This window comes from Cephus cinctus, unplaced genomic scaffold (assembly GCF_000341935.2).
Source record: "Cephus cinctus unplaced genomic scaffold, Ccin1 Ccin1_scaffold0330, whole genome shotgun sequence".
NCBI classification, from domain to species: Eukaryota; Metazoa; Arthropoda; class Insecta; order Hymenoptera; family Cephidae; genus Cephus; species Cephus cinctus.
In genome coordinates this window covers 872,269-896,368 of record NW_014333027.1, presented here as the reverse complement: position 1 = coordinate 896,368, position 24,100 = coordinate 872,269, and the positions used below count along the sequence as shown (strand labels likewise).

Here is a 24,100-nt window from a genome sequence, read left to right as displayed (position 1 = left end):
ATTGGACAATGAAAATGTAGAGAGTAAGTATAGAAGAGTTTTATATACGTGATAAAGTCACGAATAGAATAAGGTTATGTATACAGCGCATGTGTTCGAACGATTTAAGATATAGAAATAACAAATGGATTTAATGCGAAAAGAAGAAGCACCGGATGTTTATTCTAATTTATTTGTAACGAATAATTCAATAATGCTTCCCTCGAAATAATATTTCAACGTATCTAGATATCTCGAGGTACGCTCCTCTGTGAGTTCTGACAAAATGTACAGTCCGTTCAGAATAATTCATAGCTATTTCGCAATCCTGTTTGTCGAGCGGCGGTGTCGGGCCCTTCGATTGTCCTCCTTAATTAACTCCCAGATCTCCGGTTCGAGTCTTGACTCTCGATTTTTAACTGGTACTACCGCGGCCTCAGGCATGTCTTCTTAATTGTTAATGGGAGTCGCGAACGAGTTTCGCTGGCAATCTCTATCTCCGTCTCTCTCGGCCTAAGACGCTGCCACAGACGAGGAACTGGCTTGAGCTCGCTCGACGTTGCAGCCTGAAACAATATTTAAGCGGGGCTTTGTTTGCAGGGTAAGCCGGCTACAGCTGCGGCTTTGTCTTCAGCTTGAGATTCTCATCCATAAACACGTTACGTTGGACAATGATAAATTTCTGATTTCCTTTTGTTATCGCATATCAGTATGCATAATAGTTGATCTTATGCCGAGATTATACTATAGATTTTCTTTGCTAAAACTCCTTAGCCAAGATAGATATAGGAGCTTGTCTTTTAACCGATGCATTAAAGGTAATTTCGCGGATAAAGTGAAAGATGTATTTATGGTAAACACATAGGCTCCCTTGTAATAAAGCACCCCTTGGCTTTAATGTTAATGCCTTTCGACCCTGGTACCAGGAAGTTGTAGTACCTATAGAATCTGGTTTATCTTGATATTAAAAAAAAAAGGCAGATCCTATCCAGAACCCAGGAGGTGATCATCATCATCCGTATGGAAAGAGAATCATGCTACCACAGGAGCTGAAATTTACCAGAATTTTCATTTATTTGTATCTTCATGAAGCTGCACCTTACCCCAATGATTAATGGAGTATAAATATTAGATGTATCAAAGTAGATAAACTTACTCATATGGGTAAAAGGTGGCTGTGGAGGAACCAACGACATTTTTCTATGAGAATGCAAAAGAGCAGGAGTCGCTATTATGTTAATAGATATCTCATGATTTTGAAAATGATTTCCATCCCTATTATCATTAACATGTGGTACATTTTGACCCAGTGTAATATTATGCAAATTATGCCTGCAGCTACTCACGATGTAACTGCTTACCTTATAATGAAAATATTCATTTATCAAAGACGCTTATACTCTCTCGAATTTATAATTGATTAATACGCAATATCGCAGGACGGATACATTACCGAAATGATGACAAAAAATGCAAGGAGTGCAATGCCCAACCAGAAATACCATGCGTCCCAAATTGGCCTTGGCGGACGTCGTTGTACCAATAGACAGCATTGTGGATTGCAACAGCAATACAAACAGTACTTATCTGGAGGACAACTAAAATGGCCATTGGTGCCAGTATCGTTTCCGACATTACGTATATCCAAATTACATTCGTATATTAATCCCATATCCACTACATTCCTTTTCATTGTATTATCTTTTGCCACATTCTTTTTTTTTCTTCTTCTTTCTGTTTCACACAATTATACTTTTTTCATGTACTCTGAAGAGCTCCTCTCATATACATGATACACGCTTCTTAACAAGGTACGAGGTATTTGTTAGTGGAAATATTATGATTTTTCGTTTTCTCAATTTTACAATCAAAGCACAACACTTCAGGGTCATAAGAGACGTGTGTGATGCGCAGATATATTAGTTAACTACGAGTATGCTTGTGATAGCGGTAACCGATGCGCCAAGTAAGGGATGACTGCGGTGTCATTGGGTGCGGCTATACGGACACTAGGAGTTATAACTACATGGTAGTTACCTGGCTGGGAGAAGGCCACGTGAAATAATCGATGGAACCTACGTCCGGCAAAGCAATCATGTTCACGCACGGAAACCGATCGATATTCCTTACTGACCACTACTACTGTATTATTGCTGAACTACCATAGATCTGTTGAAGACTATAGAAGTTTTATGGTAACCATAGTTGTTTAATTTGTATAAATAATCTATCAAGTGAGTCTTGACCTCTTTAATTTTATTTTCCATTAAAATATGTGGGTCTTGATTATGTTTTATGAAAATTTTACACGTTCCTCGTACAGAAATTTATACTCAATAATGATTGTCTTAACCTTGGTATTGGGTAGCGTCATGAGGAGGTGGAGGTGGAGGTGGCCCTCTAGGAGGAAACGGAGGTCGAAATTGGGGTGGCGGTGGAGGTAGTTGTCCACCTTGTGATACCGGTGGAGGTGGTGGATGTCGCCATCCTGGCGGCGGTCTTGGTGGTGGAGGTTGAAATTGCCCGAATTGAGGATTTCCGGACTGGGAAGGTGGCGGTGGTGGTGGGAACTGACCCTGTTGTGGGCCACCGATACTCCAATGTGGCGGCGGAGGTGGCATCATTCTTGGAGTAGTTTGTTGAGCTTGAGATGTTGGCACCGGCATAGGAGGTAGCGGTGGTGGCATTCCTGGTGGTAATGGCGGATGAGCTGCCATAGACATTGGAGGCAGAGGAGGAGGTGGAATATTCGATGGCGCGAATCCTCCTGATGGAGGTGGTGGTACTGGTGGCGGTGGTGGATGTCCCATCGAAGAGATGGGTGTTGAAGGTGGTGGAGGTGGAGGTACCACCATTCCATGATGCATTACGTGATGCTGTGGATGATGTGTCTGCTGATGGGATGCGTTTGAATTTGGAATTGGTGGTGGTGCAAGAGGCGGTGCATCCGCAAATAGTTGATGGGGTCTGTCAGCTTGGCTCAGTGGATTTTGAGCGGCCAGAAGACGCTCTGCCGCACTGCCATGACGCTCGCCTTTGGCGTCTCGTTTAAATGCATATGATACAGATATGGGACGATTACATAAGTATTGTCCGTTCATGGCTTCGATACTTGCGTCTGAGGCGTCGAATGATGCAAAGTTTATAAAAGCAAAACCCTTTGAATTTCCTGTTTCTGGATCACGCATTATCTACAGGAAATAAAGGATATATATGATTATTACATGCACATATTAATACCAAATAAACTTTGAAAAATTTCTTTATCTGTTTTGAATGATTATGTTAAATAGAATTCGTGTAAGCAGTTACCTTAGGTGTTTGAAGGATGACACCAAATGCACTGAATGTATCATACAGTAATTTCTCATCTACTTCAGGATCCAGATTTCCAATGAATATATTAGCACCAACATCAAGATTTTTCTGATGAGCACTTGCTTTATTTACTCTAATTGGTTTCCCATAGAGTTTAATCATATTCATTATTTTAATTGCATAGTCTGCATCTTCTTCACCCATAAACTCTACAAAGCCATAGCCTTGATGCATTTGTGTTACTCTGTCCTTTGGCATATGCACATTTACTGAAATAAAAAACACCACAAAATCTTATTTACCCTTCGTATATTATTAGATCCGTTAAAAATTCTATTCTTATGATGAAAAATATTGATCTGTTCTATAAGAATGTACGTAAACTCACCGACAGGCCCTGATTGAACAAATAATTCCCACATAAGGGATTCAGTAACTTTGTCGTCCAAGCCACCCACATATATAGTTGCATCTGTTAACATAATACAAATTAATGATAGAAATGGGAAAAAATTACAAATTATTTTAGAAACATTATAGCGTTGACTTGTAAGCGTTTATGCTTAACCTTAAACAATGATATGTTCAGATAATACTGAAATTATCATTATAAAAACTAGCACTATGATTCACTATCGCATCAATGTTAATAAATATAAGAAGGAAGAAAAGACATTCATTTATAAGTGTTATTTCATAGAATTACCTTGATTTCTCTCAGCTATTGGACCGGCCGCCATAACTTTAGTGTGCAATATAACCTATTCCACAAAGTTCTGTAAATCCTGTATACGCACCAATGAATTACTGTCGCCATCTAGTTGTAAGTTAATGAAACTACTTCATAACACGATATAAGTGAGTACCTTCAACCACCGTCAATGTGCTATGAAAAATAAATTTTAATCCATATTCAAAATTCGAAATATCACAAGTTATTCTTAATATATTTTATTTGCTCATTTATTTAAAAGATATTTAGATAGACATATTCAGTAGCATATGAATTTCGTAATTTCTGTTATTTAGCTTGTACTGGTACCTTGTGTCTCTTGAGTAGCTGAAAAATAAGGTAATCACGTATAATAGTTGAATAATTATTACCGTCACTAGTTTATTATTATTTTGTTTTTACTACCTTTATATGAATATTCTAAAGCAGTAGCTATGGTTCTCATATCCCCTTCTATACTTCGAGCCCAATTCTCAGCATCTCCGATTTCCTTTAAAGCACTTGAAAAGGATTCGACTAAGTTTAGCCAAGATTGAGTTTGCTTAGCAAAATTAGTTGCACTATGTTGCAATTGTTTTGCTTCTGCGTCCAATTTTTTTTGGTTTAAATATGCCTGAGCCACTCTATAAAACAATTTAAAAATATAGTATGTCGGACAAACAATACTCATTATGACATTTGTCTACATACCCAACATTTAGATGATCAACAAGAGCCTGTGTTAAATTATTTGCAGCTTGCACAGCTTCCCTTCGTTTCTGTTCTGTCAATAATGAAGTATTAAATGCATTGCAAAAGATGAACAAACGCCAATCATTACGTTCTAATTATACCTTGTCTTTCCTTCCTGGCAACTTGTTTACTCTGATGCTCTTTGACAATAGCTGATAACATTTTTGTTACTGTTAAATACAAATTCTGTTTATTAACAAGAAGGTTTGTATATTACAGTGAAATGTCAACCTCAAATATAGAAAAGCATTAATTACAAAGATAAAGACGTACGACTAAATCCGTCAAATGCTTCACAACTTCAACGTTCATGTAGAACTGTAAGTCGATAATGCAGATCACTCTATCTAACAGATTTTTCGTCAAAACAGTAAAATCAGCATCAAAGTAAAAATAAGAACGAGAAGATGAACAACATGTGGACAACAAAGTAAATCTTTTTGTCTTCGGCAGCAAAGAAAATTATGGAAATTCCAAAAGACTTCCCGTGGAGTTACCAATGACAGTTTAAATAGTACGACTGACTGAAACTATCCTGAATCTGCACGAGTAATAAGAATGATTACGATTACACTCTTGCCGAACTCATTCCTAGCAAACTGATATTCATAGTCCTTCTATGTACTGTCTCCATGTCCTTCATTCTGTCTTCTATGCACGAATTAGTGATCTTTACTTGCACATCTCCTAATTGGAGGAGTCAGCCATAAGGAAAGGAAGGAAGGAATTAGTGATCTGGTTTTGGTATTCGCTTCTTAACCACCCCTGATCATTTTTTTAGAGAAGGGGCAGTACAGCTCGAATCTTTTACTTCTCTCACGCAACGTATTCTGAGTTTATCAACCCTCTCACCCCTACCAACGTTGTCGCTACATAAACCGTTGCCCACTTGCCGATGCGATTAGAAAAAGTTTATCCTCACGTGTCGTCACTCTGCATCTCATAGCAACGGTAATTATATGTATAGAGTTAAAAATTAAAATTTTAGGTAGAACTGAATCATTTTTATTCATTCTTGTACAATTTTATATATATTTTACTTAAAAGATTGTTTTTTAAAACTTCGATTATTTTCTCCATGCGTTCAACCGGCTTCCTGTGTTAGTTACTACTTTTCAGAGTACAAATGTCCGCGGGTGGACCACACGATGGCTTGCAGGCCATTTTAAGGATGATTGTACATACATACATACTGTATGGGTATACTGACTTCCACCGTAGCCGTAGTTTTCAACTTAATTTTAAATTTTCATGATGACTGTCTTTCTTCATCCATGACGATTCTATTACGATTTCTTTGCACTGTTTCAAGTAGTCATTCAGAATTGACTTCTTCATTTAAAAATTATATTCTTCAAGAAACCGTAACCTGCATGAAGTTGGCCGACTAACTTTTATTTTTTAAACTTGTTATTTCAATCGTTTGATAGTCGTCAAACAAAAACGTTTGATAGTTACTTATTAGTTTTTTCAGAGAATTAAAATCTGGTGTGAGGTTGGCAATGCTCTGATTAGTTGAAACGGGGTACTCAGAAACGTTTTATCGCTTCATTCAACTTCACACTACACGTTGATTTGGGTTTTCTGAACATAACGTTGACTATCAAACGTTTTTACAGCACTATCCAACGAATGGAAGTAGAAAAAGTTTGCAATATGGTCTAATTCAGTGTATACACTGATCGATGAATCGACTGGGATCCTCGATTCGCATATCGGTTTTTTTTTCATTTTTCTAGCAAACGGTGGACTATCAAACGCTTTTATTAGTTAGTTCGCAACTATCAAACAATTATGTATTGATTGAGGCCCGGAAGAACTAACTTCGGTTAGAAACCAAAAAATGCGGGCTAACTTCAAATTAGATTTTGATTTTGATTTTCTGAAAAAACTATTGACTATCGAATAATTTTGCAAGACTATCAAACGATTGGAATAAGAAAAAGTTTAAAAAATAAAAGTTAGCCGGCCACTTCACGCAGGTGAAACCGTAAATGCATTCTTGCATATTGTAAATTTGTTAGGCCTGAGAACTTCTGAATTCAGTGTTTTACATTTGCGCTTGTCCTTATTCAATTTTGTTAAATGACTTCACGTCACAAGTTTACGAATGCTGTTCATGTGCGAATAAGTTACGCAAATAGAAATAAATAACACAAGTAGTATATTGTACGAAAGTCAATATTTGTTGACCGTTTTATTGAACGCCCGGTGACTTACGCGCTAGATGAATGAAAAAAAAAAAAGGAATAAGGATGTCCTCATTACGAATAGGAATCAAGGTATTGGACATAAAACCGTGGTAGGTTTAGCATAAGAGTAAGATGTAAAGTGATGAGTGAGGAAAGCGAGTTGGTGAGAAACTAATGAAAGTGATGGTCGGGGTTAAGTAACAATGACCACGTTTACACGATGGTCTTAAACCGGTTTAGTTAATACTGATCTAAAGGAATTGACCAAACCCAAATTTTCCTTAAAAGTAAAGATGTCTCCGATTTGTCTATTCCTTTAGACCAGTATTAACTAATTGTAAACCGGTTTAAGACCATCGTGTAAACGTAGTCAATAAACGAGGGGGTTAGGACTAGAGGTTTTGGAATGGTGGAGGGATGTTTAGGATTATCGGGAAGATCGTGATGGGTCGATCATATATAATCGTTTTATTTATTCAATAACGATGTCTAATAAACGGATGTATCTCTGCAATGAGAACCAACTGATAAAGAATATGATCGGTATATAAACCTTCGGAGCGGCAGCCCTTTTGCTCGGTCCCTAGTTATAAAAGATTTCGATGGCTCTTGATAACATTTTCGGAAACTGGAAAGCCAGTTCGAAGGAGTTTTTGTTTCGACACCGAGTTGCCAGTTGAATATGATTTTGGGCTTCAACGCCCAATGATTCTGATTCTCTCTCTCTTGAGGCTTGCCTTTTACTGCCCTCGTAGCTCTCTTCTTTCTAGGCTTGAGACTTCTCAGCCGGAAATGAATCGTATGCAGATCATATTCTTTGTCACGAGCGCGAAAAACCTTCGGATCTTGAAATTCGAGCAAGAGTGAAAGATCTTCAGAAATTCTTGTCTTCGACTTTTCTTTGCAAAACTTTTCATTTTTTCAGAGTGAAACTTGAAACTTCCCTCTATCATCCAATACCTCTTGATTCAAAACCTTATAAACAAACAAACATGTTAGAAGACTTACGTCTAGTTTGCAGGTTTATTGTTTTCTTTCTTTCTTTCATTTTTTTTTAAATCTCTAAGAATACCACATTTTGCGGCTTTGTACTGTTTACGTTTTAAACAGTACTCTACCGTCTAACGGCTGGAATACAACTTCAAGCAAATTATACATACAGTTATGGAAAAAAAGAATAAACGAACAGCCAAACTAAAACGCTAAAATATTGAAATGCTTAATCGTATTCCAACCTTCACATTAGAGCCGTACGAATAAGAGTAACTAAAACCTTATTTCCATAATATAAGAGAATTGATATCGGCTTTATGAAAATAAGGTTTCTTGTCCATTCTGACCTTACCATATCAACTACACGAAAAGTTCGGGTATTTTTCCAATTGTTCACTCCGTGTTTCAGCTTACTTTTCATATTCAAATTGCTCGACGCACACTAGTACTTCGACAATTCTTTCAGATCAACTTAAATCAATTGAATTACTCGTGGGGCAGGGATTATCCCGCTGTAACGTAATAATAATTCAATAACGTGATACGGTGCAGAATGATGTAAGGTAAGAATAGCTTATAGAATGTAGCGTTTGCATTTTTGACCCCGTATTTAGTTAGAAGTAATTGGGTTCAAAGGGTCAAGTCAAGTCACACACAAATGGCTCCCAACACCTGGCCTCTCGCATCACACTCGTGTCACTTAATACCGACCTGAAATTCATTAAGCAACAAAAACCATGATTGTTTGAGCCACGTTATGGGCTACGCTTAGCTACTACCGTACGGTTTATTGGATGAATTTCGCGATGCTTCTTCGTGTTCGCTTTTCACTTTCTTTACCTTTATTTCATTTTTTCTTTCTCACCCTCCCTCACCTTCTTTCACCTCTTTCTATTTTTCTCACACTCTTTCATTTTTGTAACGATTCCACTAAAGCGATTACCATTACTGGGATTCACGTGATCAGTGAAATAAATACGGATTGTCTACACGAGGACATGCTTCAGCATTGAAGCAATACAATTATGCATCCATGTAATATAAAAGTTGGTGTAATACGTATCATTTATTAAAAAATTTTTTGTAAAATGATCGAGAACAATGTACACTCTTGGAACCTATTGCCGCAAACAATATCGAACTTAATTCATGGAAATTACAGTGATAACGACTATTGATATATTATTAAAAGCTATTGTTATTCTAAACAGTTGCTGATACCTCCCTCGTCTATATGTAAATATAATGTCCGAACACAAACTTACGCGCAGAAACTTAATATCTTTCAATCATATCCTAAATGATTATAAAATTTTAAGGTAGCCGAAAATATGTTTAACATTGTTCCGAGTGCGCGCTAACCGAAAGCATAACGGAATCAAAAATGTCACCATCTTGCTTGCTTTTTTCCACTGCATAATTATATTCATAATGCCGAGGCATAACCATGTAGACCGTCCATATTGTAGGAGGAATTGCCAATAACCATATGATTATTAGACTTACGTGGAGAATAGGAGCGTGATCTGGAGCGATCATACCGTGAACGTCGTCGGCTGTAGTAAGGGCTGGGAGAACGGCGATAGCTTCCCCTGTAACTACTTCTGTTGTTCGCGTAAAATAAAAAACAATAAAAAATATTAATTATATGAAGTTAAATAATTGGAATAAGAACACAGTTTAGTAACCTCATACATACTCTCTACGTCTGGGCCCGTCCCACCCCCTGTCATGTAGATGAGTTGGTTTGCCCATATATATTCCTGGGGTGGGAGTATGGGCTCGTTGAGTTATGGAGAAATCAACTCTTATTCGTCGTCCATCGATCTCCATTCCTGTGCATTGCTCCTTGGCTACTTTAGCGTCTTCGGACGAGTCAAAATATACAAAGCAGAATCCTCGTGACCGTCCAGTCTGAAATACTCATACCGGTTAGTATAGTAGCTTTTAGAAATTAGAGTTTCCACTAGTCTTCGATGGGTAAAAGAAAAAATTAGTGTGGCCAGAGGCCTTTAACGTATCGCACAATCTTAATAAACGAACGTTCTAAATCTCTGGCAGTATATACTATTCCCTGCACTGAACAATGTTCATTTGATTCAGTCATTTAAGGGGTTGCTGCAATCTTCTTGCAATCTTGTAGTATAAATTGTTCAAGTTAAAAGTACCTTAGCATCGATGACAACTTGTACACGCCAGACAGGTCCATACTTTGAAAAGATGTCATGGATCTGTTGCTCGGTGGTATAGATAGAAAGACCAAATACTCCCAGGCACCGCGATGGACATGGGTTGTCCCGGTTGCCTACATGCCGCCGTCTCGACGACATGGGGCTACGGGAGTGCGATCGATAAATGTTCCTGTCTCTCTCGCGAGAATAGCGCGAACGAGAGTACGATCGAGACCTGCTCCGGGAGTAACGTCCACGTGGGGAACGGCTTCGGCTGCGACTACTGCCACGATGACCCGGCCCTGCATATTTGCTGCCACGGTACGATTTGCGACCTCGTGATAACGAACGGCTCCGCGATCTCGAGTACTCTTTTCCAGGCCTGTGGCCTTCCTTGCGCTCGCGTGATTTACGCGACCGCGAGCGAGAACGAGATTCTCTAGGACCACCGTCGGCTGTTCGTGGCCTCCTTGGACTCGCGCTGCGACTTCCGCTGCGCTGTTAACAAAACACAAAATATTAATCAGATCACTTTTCTTTGATTACTTTACACTTGGAATTTAATTATGGAAAACAATTTCCTAGGAAAAAAAAGTGAAATGGACTGCAACAATTCTATGCAGAAACGGAACATTACCGACTAGATTAACCTCGTTATGCCGCTCTAAGAATTGTTCAGCATGGACGTGGACGTAGCTAGAAATAAAGGACTTGAAAGAACAGAAAATTATGAAGTAATTCAGGAAGTCGCACGATCAGTTTTACCCCTGAGAAGTTTAAAGAAATAAGAAAGTGGTAAAAAAAATAAACGGTTGACATTGTGGATCAATAGTAGCTTCAAAAGAACGGCTTTGAACGTGTGACTGACGAAACGCGGTTGTAATACAGTGGTATGTCTCTCCTCGCTAGTTTTCAGTAAACATTGAAATAAGGTTTTAATATTAATGAATTCGCTTGTTCTTACCTCGATGTCGCTCATTTTGCATATGTAGCACCTAACGCTATGGTGAGAAAGGTGAAAAACCGGCTGAAAAGACGAAAAAGACGAATCGTGGCGTCACTAAATACTAATGGCGTACTACTCGTGTACCACTCATACGACTCCTTCTACCTTCTGCCCGTTGTAACCGTCCCGAAACACCGACCAACCGCGTTCGACGGAATTGGTATTGTGAGGAAAATGAAAGCTGGTAACATCCGGCGTTGCTAGGTAACGATGCTCGTGATTGGTCGATTACAGGACAACGTAAGGACGGCTTTAAGCTAACTTTACAAGCAACAGCAAAACCTATGAAGATTTGTTTTATTATTGGTCGATGCTTAATTGGAATATTATTGGGGCCAATAGTACGTTGAGATTTAGCAATATTGCAGTTGATATTTTTATGAATAAGAAACGTCTGGCTTTTGTGTTTTAATTTTGAACGGTACTCATTAGATTTGTTGCGTTACCTAACTTTCTGCACTTTTCAAAAAGTGTAAATTCTTATTACTTAGATGATATTTTTAAGTAACCAATGAGGATTTGCCCGTTTTGTAAATGCAGAAAGTATAGGTACCGAGAACAAATTTTGTCATTTGGCAGAAAAGGAGGGAAAGACCATGGAAAAGACGACGCTTAGTTATAGTGTTGAGTTATAGCTGGTGACACAGTCACCGTCGGGACAATGGTTAAGGTTTATACAAGAATTAAAAGAGACACTAATGCATGGAGTAAGGTATGGGTGATTTTAATGATTAAATAGATATGAAAAAAAAATAAGACGGTTTCACAAGGAAAAATAGGATTGCGTCTAATATAAACAAATAAAGAAAAATAGAAAAAAAGAATGTTTAGCTCTGGCTGTAAACGAATGCAGGCCTGCAACAATAGTTAAACTGGATTTTATTTTCAATAATATATATACTTTTTACCTGATGACCTAATGATGTTAAGTATAAAATATCAGGTTTAAGATTAACATTATTGTTAATCTTAGTTAACACAATGAATGATTTATATGAAGAGGACTTTGTAATTGTACAGTTTGATAGAGGTATAACAGAATCTTATCCATCCATTTATTTTTCTGTAATATTGATAAACAGAATATAAGTTCTAAAGTGATTGTATGATTCACAAATGATATCTCCATGGAGTGGTATCAGGTACAGAGTTAAAGAATTATCTATGTCCTTTCAGCAGTTTCAAGATGAACGCTGAGCACCGTGCACGTATTGAAAGCTGTTGTGATGCAGTCATTCATAAGATTAATATGTCAATACTTTGGCCCAAATTACTTCAACGAGAAATCTTTTATCCAGATGATGTAAATATACCAGAATGGACAGTAAGTGATTTTCTTACTTTAGTTTTATCTGTATTAAATTCTTGTAATTCTTTATATTCTGAATAAAATATTCATTTGATTATTTATAATAAATTAATAAATAAAAATTATAAATTATAAATAAATAAATTTATACATATTCAACAAAATTTCAGAATGATCTAGGAAATGAAGATATTAAAAGAAATATATTTCTGAATATTAGGACGAGAGGTCCTAATGCCTTTGTAAATTTATGTGATAGTTTAAGAGAAACTGGACACACTGAGATTGCAACTTTGCTGGAAAATGGGCAAATGGCCTCAGATAAAATTATTTCTAAGTCGCACATCAGCAATGTGCAAGAAGAGGAAGATTTTGAAGAATTGTATGTTAATAATCATTGGTAAATACACAATGTGTATTAGATAAAAAAAATGTTTCAAATTACTTTCAGGCATGACAGATTTTATACAGTTTTGAAAAAAACGAATACACCTCTTCAGGTGAAAGTTAAAAAAGCGACACAATTTTTTGATGATCCAGCAGAAAATCCATTTGTTGCACGATACAGAATGCGTAGTAATCCCCGTGGTTATGCGCTTATTATTGTAAATATTGATTTTGGTAGAAACCAATCTTTCAGAGTTGGTGCTGAACACGATGCAGAAAATACAAAGCAATTGTTTACACAAATGGGGTTTAAAGTGTTTCTTTTTAGGGATTTGAGTGCAAAGGTATTTTGTGTTAATATAACGTTTTTGAATGACGTAAATAATTAAATTTTCAATGTTTTAATTATTTGCTATTGTTTCAGAATATGGAAACACAAATAAAAGAGTTTGCTCAGAAAGATTTCACTCACGTGGATAGCAGTTTTGTAATAATTAGTAGTCATGGTAGTCAATGTACAGATACTGATTTTAACAATACTTTGATAACTGGTACTGATGGTGATAAGATTTCGTGCGACTCTATTATGGAGTTTTTCACAGCATCAGCCTGTCCAACTCTTGCAGGAAAGCCAAAAGTGTTTATCTTTCAAGTTTGCAGGTATATGAAAATGTATAATTCCTTACTCATTTTGAAAAACGCAAATAGAAATACTTATTAATTACAGTAGTATTCGTAAATTTTCTCAGGGGAGAGCAGGTGCAGTGTGCTGTAAAACGAACTGTATCAGATACTCATATGTCAGACTATCCAAATTGGATAAGCTTTCCAAAACAAACTATACGAAACTATGATGATATGTTTGAAGTGTATTCCACATTATCTGGTTTTGTATCTCTTCGTGATACTGTAAATGGTAGCTGGTACATACAGGTTCTCTGTGAAGTTTTTATGAACCATGCTCATTCGAGACACATCTTAGATTTACTTCATGAGGTATAATAAAGTTAATTTTATTTCAATTTACTGTCAGAAATGAAGTAATCAAATGATTGTCAAGGGGGATATCTGTATATTTTTTATACTTGTAGGTTGAAAGTCGTTTAGCCACTTTGCGTACTAATATCAATATCTGTCAAACAGCAGTGGTAACTTTGAAGGGAATCACAAAACATTGTTATCTACATCCTGGTCTCTTTGAGGATGATCAAGCTAAGTCCTAAGACTCTTCCCTTATTATCGTATATTCTACAACTTTTATATGATATATACATTTTTTATGGATATATAGTTCATCAGTATAATGATTATAACTTTTATGTAATTAAAACAAATACTGCCACGTAGTCTTACCTTTTATTGCATATCTACAATAAAGTAAATGAAATAAAAGATAATTATCGGTGAGTTCCAAGGTTAAGGCACAAAAGAATTCATTATTATTCCAGATAAAAGAGACAGATATGAAAATAAAAAACTTATATTTAACAAAAATTGCTATCTCCAATATCTTGAAATAGATATTTTCACAAAGGTTCATTGTTCGAGAATGAATTCTCTACACGATTACAATTCTAGTCTTTTTTTTTCCTTATCTCTGTTAAAAGGTAGTTGGTGTAATCGTAGAATGACCTAATCGTTCACAAGCTAGTAATCATGGATAAAATAAGTCCAGTTTCCAGAAATAAAGAGAAAAAGAAAGCGAATAAATAATAAAATAAAACTTTCGTTATTTCTTTCTCTGAACAAAAAAACTAATTACGCCGATAACTCGTGCGACAAGTGACATGTGGTTATGAACGCAACGTATGGTGATGAATGTTTTCAATTTTTCATGAAGCCCTCAAGCAAACAGCTTTTATCAAAATAAAAAATAAAGTATTATGCACCATCGATTACTATCTTGTAACGGATTTAAGTTATCGTGGAAATGTGGAAGAAATCTCATAGTTCCAAATTACTCAAGGACATCAATGTTTTACGAGTTAACAGACATGACGCATGCAGTCGGCAGTATATCGAATCGTAAGATTTTTTGAAATTTCCATTGGTCGTTCAAGCAAAAAATTGTGTAATACTTAACGAATTACCAGAAGTCAAGATTGATAATCGCTGTTATTGACAGAAATTCGGATCTTGGACCACATAGTGAGTCAGCAAAGAGAATTATTCTAAATAATCCTCCGTACGATATAGCAGCGTCGTTCAGCTTGTAACGTTACAAAATTCTTGTAATCAGAAATTGCCAGATGCGTTAATACATCTTACGAAATAAAAGTGAGATTAGTCATCGGTCATCAATTCAGTAACCGCAAACCGTTAAGTAGAGTAGTAAAACCGTGTAGATCCAACCTTAGACTAAAAAAAAAAGAAGTCGCAAGAAAAGTGATTGTCATTATTTGGGTTGTACAGCTATAAACGGTTGGTGGTAATGGCTTCCAAAGTTGTAAACATTGCTTACCACTCAACGATGACTCTGAGTGTTTATACGTTTAACGCACGAAGCCTGAAAAGGTATTCTGTTATGTTACGTTTTACACGTTGTACAGAATCTGCTACTGAGTCTATAATGTAGGTGTGCATACCTATACGCATATATCTATATAGAGTCGCGTGACCGATTTAAGGTTTCAACGTTTCAAGCGTTCCACGCTCAGTTTCCACTCTCACCTTGTTCGTGTAAGGTTGTACGCTGTTAGGTTATGTTCTAGTGTTATTGTTGCTGTATCGAATCTCTCTGTATTATCTTGTTTGTTACGCAGTAGCGGAGGAGTTTGTTCGTCAAAGGTTATGATAATTTTGTCTCCTGTAGATTGAAGTGCAGCAAAGTATGAGCTCATTTGCAAAAATTATGAACATACGCCTATTAAAATCTCGCATGACACACACGAGATTAACTGAATAATGTTTCAACGTTTTGATGTGTTGTAATGAACGCATGCGGTTAACCTTGAACATAGTGTTAACTTTTACGCATTTTTCTGTTAAAATCATAGATTTAGTGAAAACGAAAAAAGTTTTAAATACTGCGACGTTAATCAAATTCATATTACATCCCACCTGCGTACTTCCTGGCTTGGTAGTTTTCGTTTCGCGTTAGACGCAGTTGAAATCGCTTACGATCTTGAATCTCCTATTTAAAGAAATTCTAATGCAGCCTTCATATAGAATTTCGTAACGCACGTAAGTCACGATCGGCTATATACTCGACAGTTGCGTAATTCACATTGGCGATTTGTCATTAGTGTTCATAAATATGCATGTCGTATTGTGTTCAAGTTAAACATAGATGATCCGAAATTGCCGCTCGAATTGAGTATGTATGTACAAGCAGAATTGGCGGATGTTCTAGAAAATTTTGTAAAGGAAAAAACATTTGTGATAGGTTCTTGTATTAAATATCGAAACTTCTTCTTGCTTACTATAGGATTTGATACATTGTTATGAGTGTTGGATTATCAACGTACGATGGATTGGAGAAAGAGGCTACTACTGATAGCAACACCTTGGAGGGAAGCACTGGCGCCACTAAGAAGCTTGCAAGGGGTATCTCGAGGGCTACTGAGAATGCAGCTATTGTATCTCATGCCCGTTCTCAATTGGTTCCAATTGGACCTATAGATACTCCCGAGTTTACCTTTTCTTTACCGGACCTCTCTATTTACCCAGGTAAGCGATGAGAGTATGCGAAAGAAAGTCTGAAGGACAATATACCTATTTATGAAGGATCTATTTTGGTACAGATTCATTTCGTCACTTTTTGGAGAAAGATTTGATAGAGGGTGGCTGTTTGGCATCTTTAGAAGCGGCTGGAAGGTTGAATTGGTGGTGTGGTGGTCGGAATGGGAGTCTCAGAGTTTTGTGGCCGTTGGCCACTTCAGGGGATGGAAATTGTCTTCTTCATGCAGCTTCTTTAGGCATGTGGGGCTTTCACGATCGGTTGCTTACGTTGCGGGAAGCTTTACACACAACTTTATCCAAAGGAGAATATAGGCATGCCTTGTTCAGGTATGGGTGTCATTTATATTAAAATTTTAATCTGAATTAAGCCGGGTTTGCAAGACGACAAATTGCTAAACAGGAGATGGAAATGGAGACAAATGGGACTTAACGCCGCAGCCGGTTTAGCTTATACGGAGGCTGAGTGGTCTTCGGAATGGCAGACTATCGTCGAAATGGCATCAGCAAATCCTCGAAATCAAACTGTCAATTCTTACCAGAGTCTTGAAGAGGTATGATTAGGTCTTGTATGGGTTCACCCTTTTTAAAGGATTTTAATATGATTTCTTTAAATGTTGTTAGGTACACGTTCTGGCTTTGGCTCACGTTTTGCGTCGGCCTATTATTGTAATAGCGGAAACTATGCTGCGAGATTCGGATGGAGTGGCTTTGGCTCCTATACCGTTTGGAGGCGTTTATCTACCTTTGGAAGTACCACCAGCTCGGTGTCATCGCACTCCTCTTCTCTTGGCTTATCATTCAGCCCATTTTTCACCCTTGGTTACCGTAGACGGAAGTGCTGATCTTGCAGATGGGAATGGTGAAGGTGTCAGCATCCCTGTAGTTGATCCAGACACTGGACAATTGCTACCAGTTTTATTCGCCGTCGATCCTGGTCCAGATTGGGATTGGAGCGTTACTTCCCAGGATTTGCTTCCATGCCAACAGGATACAGTACGTAATTTCCTCAATTTCTCCATCTCCACTCAAGCAAAGAGCATCAGTCGATCATCACATCCTAATGATTTTCACAGATGGAAATTCTTGTACGCGAATATCTCGATTGCGAGTATCAGGTTCTCACTGAGGAAATTGACAGACTTTCCGATACGGATGGTGCTTCATCTAACAAGAGCAAAGCAGCTAAACAACTACTGGGCGTAGCGAAGCAATTCGGATCTATTGGGAAATCTGTTAGTAGGAGATTATGGTCCATTACTAAAAGGCCAAAGAGTCCACCCTCATCATCCTCCGGTGTGTCAGCAGAAGGCTTGCTGTGCGTGCGAATCAGAAGCAGGCGTCATCAGTATGTCGATCAAATGTTGCAGAATTATCTTCAATGTGCTCACGCTAGGTGAGTCTCACAATCGTCAAATTACGCAGATCGAATATTTAAGGGATAAAAAGATAACGCATGTTCCTTTTTTTGTAACAGGTATTTGCAGGATCAACAAGCTGATCAGACGGGTAGTGAGATGAACTATGGGGCTGGAAAATCAAAGTTTTACGCCGCCAGTGATAGTGGAACTTATGCAAGTGTGAGCAAGCTGTTGCCCACCAATCCGAACAAGGATCGTACTCTCTACCTCTCTAGGTATTAATAAATTTTAGTCTAAGAAACATAAAGTTGTCGAATTATCACTAAATTCTCATCCATATTAATTATTGATTACAGATCCACTTTCTATAACGATCAACCACCGTCCGATGGATCGCCGGCAGAACTCTGGAAGAATAGCGGCAGTATCGGGGTAGGTGATTCAGTGATATTAAGTGATTCCAGGTGACTTTACGTGATTTTGTGTGAATCTCGTTAACTGTCTAATTATCTGACATGGATGCGGAAGAACTTTGCGATGGCGAAATGTCTCTACCTACAGGAAATCGTGAAGGAGTGTCGCAGCGAAAACTGTCAGTTCTTTGGCGCACCGGAGAATCAATACTACTGCTCGCAATGCTGGACGAACAGACGATACCGCTGAGCCGCATCGAATCTTCCATGACAATAATCTTCTACACGTTAACAATAATTCATAAGATAATCGATACAATGCATACAAATTGTCCTAGCAAAATAAGCAGGAGCTCCTGAAACTATTGACCGCTCGCTGCATATCTTTTTTTTCAACTTTTACAATCAGTACCTCCTTCGGACTCTCTTCTCTTCGATTTATCTTTTGCATTACATATCTTTATTTATTAACGTCTTTAATTCTCTCGGTAGCATATCAAGCATACAGAGTTCGTAAAAAATGCTCCATTGATGCACCTATCATTATTAACCACTCTGCTGTGTTACGTCACGAAATTAAATTTCGTACGAGAGATTATAGATTATATTTTCGGATGAATTCTTTTTTTTTTATAGAATGAAAAAGTTGCGGGTATACTGATTCATGAACGTACCTCATATCTAAATACATATATTAATACATATATATATATATGTATGTATATATGTAAGTCTTACCGAGTACGTTGATATGTGCCTTGTGCCGCGCGAGTGATAAAAGAAAGTGTTCAAATTATCGAATTACGATAAAGGACTCGATCGTTATTTCTCATTTTCATTTACTGTAACATTAATGAATTTTAATTTAAACGATGTCGAGCTCTTCACACACAAGTTAACGTAACGACGTAGGCCGTATGCGTAAGGAAACCAACCAATCAGAATCAAGTACTTCCCCCTCCAAGGGGACAATATTAAATTCCGATTGGTTGGTTTCCTTACGCGTACCTCTTAAGTCGTTACGTTATTTTCTGTGTGAAGGGCTTTACCGCGAAACATTAATGCTCTGTCTTTTTTTGTGTTACTGCTGCTCGTTTCTCTCATATACGCGAAGTCCATCGCGACTACCCACCGAATTTTTTAGTTTTTCTTTTTTTGATTTTTCCTTTGGCCCACGAAAAAGTGGGCGAGAAGTCAAGAAGCTATCTCAACTTTCCCTTATATTATGGCTCTTCGAAGCAACGATCTTTTTACGAGTGCAGTTCGTTCTTATATCCATATTGATATGCATAAAAAATAAACTTGTTCTCCGACTAATCGACGCTCTCGTTGAGATCGATTGCTTTTCATGTAAAACTTACTGTGTGCAAGAATAAAAGAATATTTTTATATAGTATCCTGAGAGTCCGTGATCCATGATTGATATGAAATATCTATAGTTCATATGCTATAGTTCGTTATCAACTCCTCCGTTATCACTTCCATTTCTTTCCTATCTCGGTCCTTCCTCAATGGCCATACTGGATCTTTCCGTGTTCACTCAATTATTCATAGTCGTACCTTCGATACATATATGATAACACCATTATTGGCAGTATTCCGCAATAGGATGGAAAATGTCCCAAGGGACGTCCAGCGTTGGACCAATGGGTCTGCTTCCTACTATATCACCTGGAAATACTTTCTGGTCTCTTGTGGAAAAATCTTATTTTTCTATCTTGTTTTTTTTTTCCTTTTTATTGACGACAGTAACGGTCTCCTTGTATGTCCTGCGAGGAACAGCAGGCAGTCGTTATTCGAACGCCACAAAGAACAGGGGGAACGTGCACATTTAACTCTTTTGCAAGGGGAGATAATTGCGGCTCGTTAGCGAGATTTCTTGATGGAGAGTTGGCGAGGGTGCGGGACGGAAGTCCGGGTGATATAGAGACAGTTTATAGGGTAGGAGGAAGTAAAGAGAGAGAGAGAGAGAGAGAGACTAAGAGTAAGCACGCAAAAGGTTGCCGACTTGTTAAAATCGCCACGAGAAGGAAGCCCAGTCCTGGCAGGCACGCCTTTGCCAGCCGTTAATATTAATTTCGTGAAATTAAACGCGCCGTTTATTAATTTTTACCAAGTTTTCTTTACTGGCGTCGCTTTGTGCTCAGCGAGAGGGCTGCCCGGATATTACGTCGAAAATGGGATTAGCAACGACCAATTTTCTGGCTCGTTTCGACGTAGTATACTCGTAGCTTTGCGTTGCTGAATGTTAGATAGACTAGCCGGGCGAATTTACTTGGATTAATAATAATAGGACGCGAGTTCGCATTATGCTATCAGATTCCACGTGTAGCTTTCTCTACTTGTATTCAAAGTTTAAGGGCGATGCTGCGCCTGGACCAATGTGCCGAAAATCCTATGCTCTTGTAATAACTCTCTGTTCAACAAAATCCATGGTATTAATAGCCTGATGAATTTCCTACAGATCCTTTCATCCTTACCCGTCCTCCTGCTAGAGGGAAGCTCGATATTGTAATTTATGGACATGGGAGTCGCTGTGCACCACGTCAGAAGTTTTTGTGCCCTGGAGGATTCCTTAACCATAGCCAGGAAGTGTGGAAAATTTCCTCCTCGTAATTTCATCTCAACGAAAAATTAGTCAAGCATTATCAGAATCCGGACGTCCTTTTGCAACAACTTATGCGCAGGAGGGTTACGCCCTGGCGCGGCACCAGGTAACTTTACGGTTTGAAAGTTCATCGATTTGCCCATTTTCCTTGCAAGATAGACGTATGTTCTATATCATAGTCTCCTACTATCCTAGTCCCCCAGTCTCCTAGAGATGGGTCTGGGGGGTTGTAATTTGCGGCTTGTAATACCGAGTCCGCCGTTTGTAACCTGGGTTGGCCTCACGTCGAGGAGGGTTTTCATAGAATGGCTGGATGGCTGGCTGGCCAGACACTGGTATCCACATTCACTAGACACCCTAGAGAAGTAACTATGTAACCGCGCTGTCTCATTGAGGGGATATGCCGTTTTGTTCCATTACGTTCTGTTTCCACCTCCAAGGACAAAACGATGTGCGGTACACCATCAAAATGTCCTAGATCCTTTTAAGGGTGGCTGCTATCTTCCCACCCTTGTCGCACTTACTTGAACTCCTGGCTGGTGAAAATGGAACTTGGGATTGGGTTGAAAATAGAATGTTGGTATGGACTCTGGATTTTTCGCGGGTGGTACGATGGCCACGTGCCGCCTCCGTTTGCGATAATAAATAGATTTTCAAAGTACTGAAAAAGGAATTCAGGGCTGGAATTGCGGATTCGAATGAAATTTTACCTTTCGCTTTTGGCACGCTCGATTTAGCCGGGAGGCGAGACGCGAACGTAAGGGGCATACATTTTGCACGGGTCATAAGGTTACCGTATGAGAGCGAGAGAAGGCGAGCCGAGTTTCTTCGTAGGGGTTACTGCACTGCAGGGACAAGTTATCTCATCCTCTCCTTCTGGAATTCATTGCTGCAACCATTCCATAGGAATTCCTAAGCAAACGGCTGCTCTCCGAGCCCTTCGTAAATTCGTATCTCTCGGCGAGAACCAATCCGAACTGAAGGGCGAACCTACTGTAGCATACTGTGAGATAGATAGAGAGAGAGAGAGATCGATGCTATTTGAAGAGAAAGAGAGAAACGCTGCTGCAGTAAACTCCCACAACTCCAGCTAGTGCGGCAAGGAAATTCATTTGTGTTTCCTGTCAACTTCATTATTGCCGGGAAATAAATTCAAGTCCCGAGTGAAAAAAAGAAACGTCCGGCACATTCGCGGACGGTACTGGTAGAAAATAAAGAAGTGCCAGGAAAAATTGGGTTTGGGGATGAGTGCACAAAAAGAGAACGCTGCTTTATGAAAGCATCTTTCCACCATTTCTACCATTTCCAAGCCCTCGCTCCCCAGACTTCCTTGGGTAAGGACAAGACTTTATCCGGTACTGTCGCATCGGGACCAACCAATCGGCTGAAGAATTTCATTAATGGAGACTAAATTCCTTGGGGAACTATTGTCTCGTTTAAGGAACAAACGCAGCGACGTTTAATCGGAAATCAAACCGTGTTCATGACATCATTTAGGTTATAGATAATACGCAATGTCTTTAATTTTTTATTCTTGTTATTCGCTTTGATATATTTTTTTTCTTATTTTTAAAATATCTTATCACCTGTCAATTTTGGATTATTAGTGTACTTGTACTTTTAGACTAAAAATTGAATGCTCTTTTGATTTTCAGAAGAAAAATTGCATTGTCCCATTGAAAAAATTAAATTTCACTTCCGAATTACCTTAACTCCTGCCCAGGAAGCAATCTAATAACCGAATCTTCCGTTCCCCTTGAAAACCTACAACTTCTGTCTGAAACATTTTTCTATATCTGGCTTCGTCTCCGAAAAAATCCACCTGGTCATTATAAATGCCCCACCCCGTATACAGACGTTTAATACAGGTCTAGTATTAATCTTTAGTGAATAGTATATTGGATTTTTTGTAAAAGCCGAATGGCAGTATTGCTGAAAATAGGACGAAGGGACTATCGTGTTATCCCCGTTATCGTTCATGTATTATTGTTTTTATTTCTCGCCGAGGCTATTTCGCATTTTCCTCTCTCGCCGAGCGATCAAATCGGGGAGCCTCCGATAATCCGGATAATGTGATTGTGTCCCGAAGCTGGGAATCGATAATATTGGGACGAAGCCAGTACGGTGCTTGACAATTGGCGGCATGGCAATGATTTCCGATAAGAGCGAGGGAGAGGGTAAATTTCGAGGATCACGGGTGTGGGAAATAGAAAGAGAACGGCGTCAATGCTAAATAGAGATCACGCCGTTGCGGTTGGCCGTACACGGATTGCATTCTTTCATCAATTTATCTTTTCAACCAATAATTTTCCAGATCATCCACGATACTCGCCGTCTCTTTCGCACTTGGCCAGGCCGGATGTTGCCATTGCAGCTGAAAATGATAAAAGAGCGAGAAAAATATAGGAGCAGAGTAGACGAAGAATAAGGAAAAAATAAAAGGATAGTCCCTGCTAATAACGAATGGCGTCCGCCTGTGGTTACCCGAGCCATTCGGAAGCGTCTCTAATAAAGTAATAAAGCTACGTTCACCCCGCATCTTGATCGAGAGAGGGTGAGTTTTATTGCGAGGACGTCGACGTCAACGAGAGTGTTCAAGTTTTCTCAGCGTCGAGCCGGAAGATCCACGGAAAAGAGCCCTGTGGAATGGGAGGAAGGGAAATGGTTTGTATAAAAAAAATTTTCTCATTGTAGTTGGCGAGGCACATAGGCAAACAAGGATCGTGTCACGTAACTTGCATTCACGCATAACGACAGTAACACGACTTCCTCTTTCGCCTTGTTTTAATCCTGTACCCTTTAACCTATCTCTTGTTATCCTTGTCAGCAGAAGACATTCTACTCGATACACCATGCAGATAGTAGCTGTCAGCCTGAAAAGTTTATGAATAATTATTAAGGGCTGAAACATGAAAAATTACTCAAAAGAAACTTTTGGATTTGAATTGGTAAGTTTCACGCGCATGCGCACAGTGCGTTCAAAGTTTTTTTCTCTGTGTTAAGAATTTTTTCACCATCCGGTAAGTTTAAAAACAATTTTGCTTCTATTTCATTCTTTTACCTTCGTCTCAGCTTCTATATCTTTTCAGGTCCTCCTTCGGTTCCGCTTCCGGTTAGAACTGTGGAAACTACCGGATCTCATAATACACAAGCGCTGTTGGCCGAATGAAATTTTAATTCTTGATAAGGCACCAGACGTCGGGACGCTGGGCGTTCTCCT

The 24,100-nt window shown here is 38.5% G+C and overlaps 6 protein-coding genes across 27 annotated transcripts; 2 read left to right on the top strand and 4 right to left on the bottom strand.

Annotated features, from left to right (window-relative positions):
• Positions 1-129: 129 nt before the first annotated feature.
• Positions 130-1,983, bottom strand: LOC112494198. The gene is made up of 3 exons (XM_025083914.1): positions 1,433-1,983; positions 1,136-1,340; positions 130-1,028 (listed from the first exon to the last, which is right to left on the bottom strand). The coding sequence occupies exons 1-3, from the start codon at positions 1,670-1,672 to the stop codon at positions 1,012-1,014; spliced, it is 462 nt and encodes a 153-aa protein (XP_024939682.1). The 5' UTR covers positions 1,673-1,983; the 3' UTR covers positions 130-1,011.
• Positions 1,984-2,214: 231 nt separating this feature from the next.
• Positions 2,215-4,123, bottom strand: LOC107266596 (splicing factor 3B subunit 4). The gene is made up of 4 exons (XM_025083901.1): positions 4,004-4,123; positions 3,686-3,769; positions 3,292-3,566; positions 2,215-3,170 (listed from the first exon to the last, which is right to left on the bottom strand). Exons 1-4 carry the CDS (start codon positions 4,035-4,037, stop codon positions 2,328-2,330), a joined length of 1,236 nt encoding a protein of 411 aa, XP_024939669.1. The 5' UTR covers positions 4,038-4,123; the 3' UTR covers positions 2,215-2,327.
• A 119-nt stretch (positions 4,124-4,242) lies between these two features.
• Positions 4,243-5,037, bottom strand: LOC107266604 (biogenesis of lysosome-related organelles complex 1 subunit 1). The gene is made up of 4 exons (XM_015737244.2): positions 4,864-5,037; positions 4,721-4,793; positions 4,436-4,653; positions 4,243-4,357 (listed from the first exon to the last, which is right to left on the bottom strand). Exons 1-4 carry the CDS (start codon positions 4,922-4,924, stop codon positions 4,323-4,325), a joined length of 387 nt encoding a protein of 128 aa, XP_015592730.1. The 5' UTR covers positions 4,925-5,037; the 3' UTR covers positions 4,243-4,322.
• A 1,190-nt stretch (positions 5,038-6,227) lies between these two features.
• Positions 6,228-11,280, bottom strand: LOC107266599 (transformer-2 protein homolog beta). Of its 4 annotated transcripts, none has more exons than XM_015737237.2 (5): positions 11,083-11,280; positions 10,354-10,616; positions 10,116-10,281; positions 9,647-9,861; positions 6,228-9,551 (listed from the first exon to the last, which is right to left on the bottom strand). In XM_015737237.2, exons 1-5 carry the CDS (start codon positions 11,095-11,097, stop codon positions 9,374-9,376), a joined length of 837 nt encoding a protein of 278 aa, XP_015592723.1. In that variant the 5' UTR covers positions 11,098-11,280; the 3' UTR covers positions 6,228-9,373. The 4 variants fall into 4 exon arrangements, with proteins under 4 accessions (XP_015592723.1, XP_015592719.1, XP_015592720.1 ...); XM_015737234.2 differs by having other exon boundaries at positions 6,925-7,929; positions 9,454-9,551; positions 10,116-10,616; positions 11,083-11,278; XM_015737235.2 differs by having other exon boundaries at positions 6,925-8,658; positions 9,454-9,551; positions 10,116-10,616; positions 11,083-11,277.
• On the top strand, positions 10,708-14,240 carry LOC107266595 (caspase-9). 10 transcript variants are annotated; one of them, XM_025083897.1, is made up of 8 exons: positions 11,473-11,545; positions 11,704-11,836; positions 12,301-12,448; positions 12,604-12,815; positions 12,885-13,164; positions 13,245-13,480; positions 13,570-13,816; positions 13,912-14,240. In XM_025083897.1, the coding sequence occupies exons 2-8, from the start codon at positions 11,823-11,825 to the stop codon at positions 14,041-14,043; spliced, it is 1,269 nt and encodes a 422-aa protein (XP_024939665.1). In that variant the 5' UTR covers positions 11,473-11,545; positions 11,704-11,822; the 3' UTR covers positions 14,044-14,240. The 10 variants fall into 10 exon arrangements, with proteins under 10 accessions (XP_015592712.1, XP_024939665.1, XP_024939667.1 ...); XM_025083899.1 differs by lacking the exon at positions 11,473-11,545 and adding an exon at positions 12,068-12,154 and having other exon boundaries at positions 11,552-11,836; positions 12,304-12,448; XM_025083898.1 differs by lacking the exon at positions 11,473-11,545 and adding an exon at positions 12,068-12,154 and having other exon boundaries at positions 11,552-11,836.
• A 321-nt stretch (positions 14,241-14,561) lies between these two features.
• LOC107266591 (OTU domain-containing protein 7B) lies at positions 14,562-19,676 on the top strand. Of its 10 annotated transcripts, none has more exons than XM_025083893.1 (9): positions 14,562-14,693; positions 16,248-16,489; positions 16,564-16,828; positions 16,902-17,052; positions 17,123-17,494; positions 17,575-17,894; positions 17,976-18,134; positions 18,216-18,291; positions 18,388-19,676. In XM_025083893.1, the coding sequence occupies exons 2-9, from the start codon at positions 16,264-16,266 to the stop codon at positions 18,520-18,522; spliced, it is 1,704 nt and encodes a 567-aa protein (XP_024939661.1). In that variant the 5' UTR covers positions 14,562-14,693; positions 16,248-16,263; the 3' UTR covers positions 18,523-19,676. The 10 variants fall into 10 exon arrangements, with proteins under 10 accessions (XP_024939661.1, XP_024939662.1, XP_015592699.1 ...); XM_025083894.1 differs by lacking the exon at positions 14,562-14,693 and adding an exon at positions 14,732-14,845; XM_015737213.2 differs by lacking the exon at positions 14,562-14,693 and adding an exon at positions 14,866-14,968.
• Positions 19,677-24,100: the final 4,424 nt, after the last annotated feature.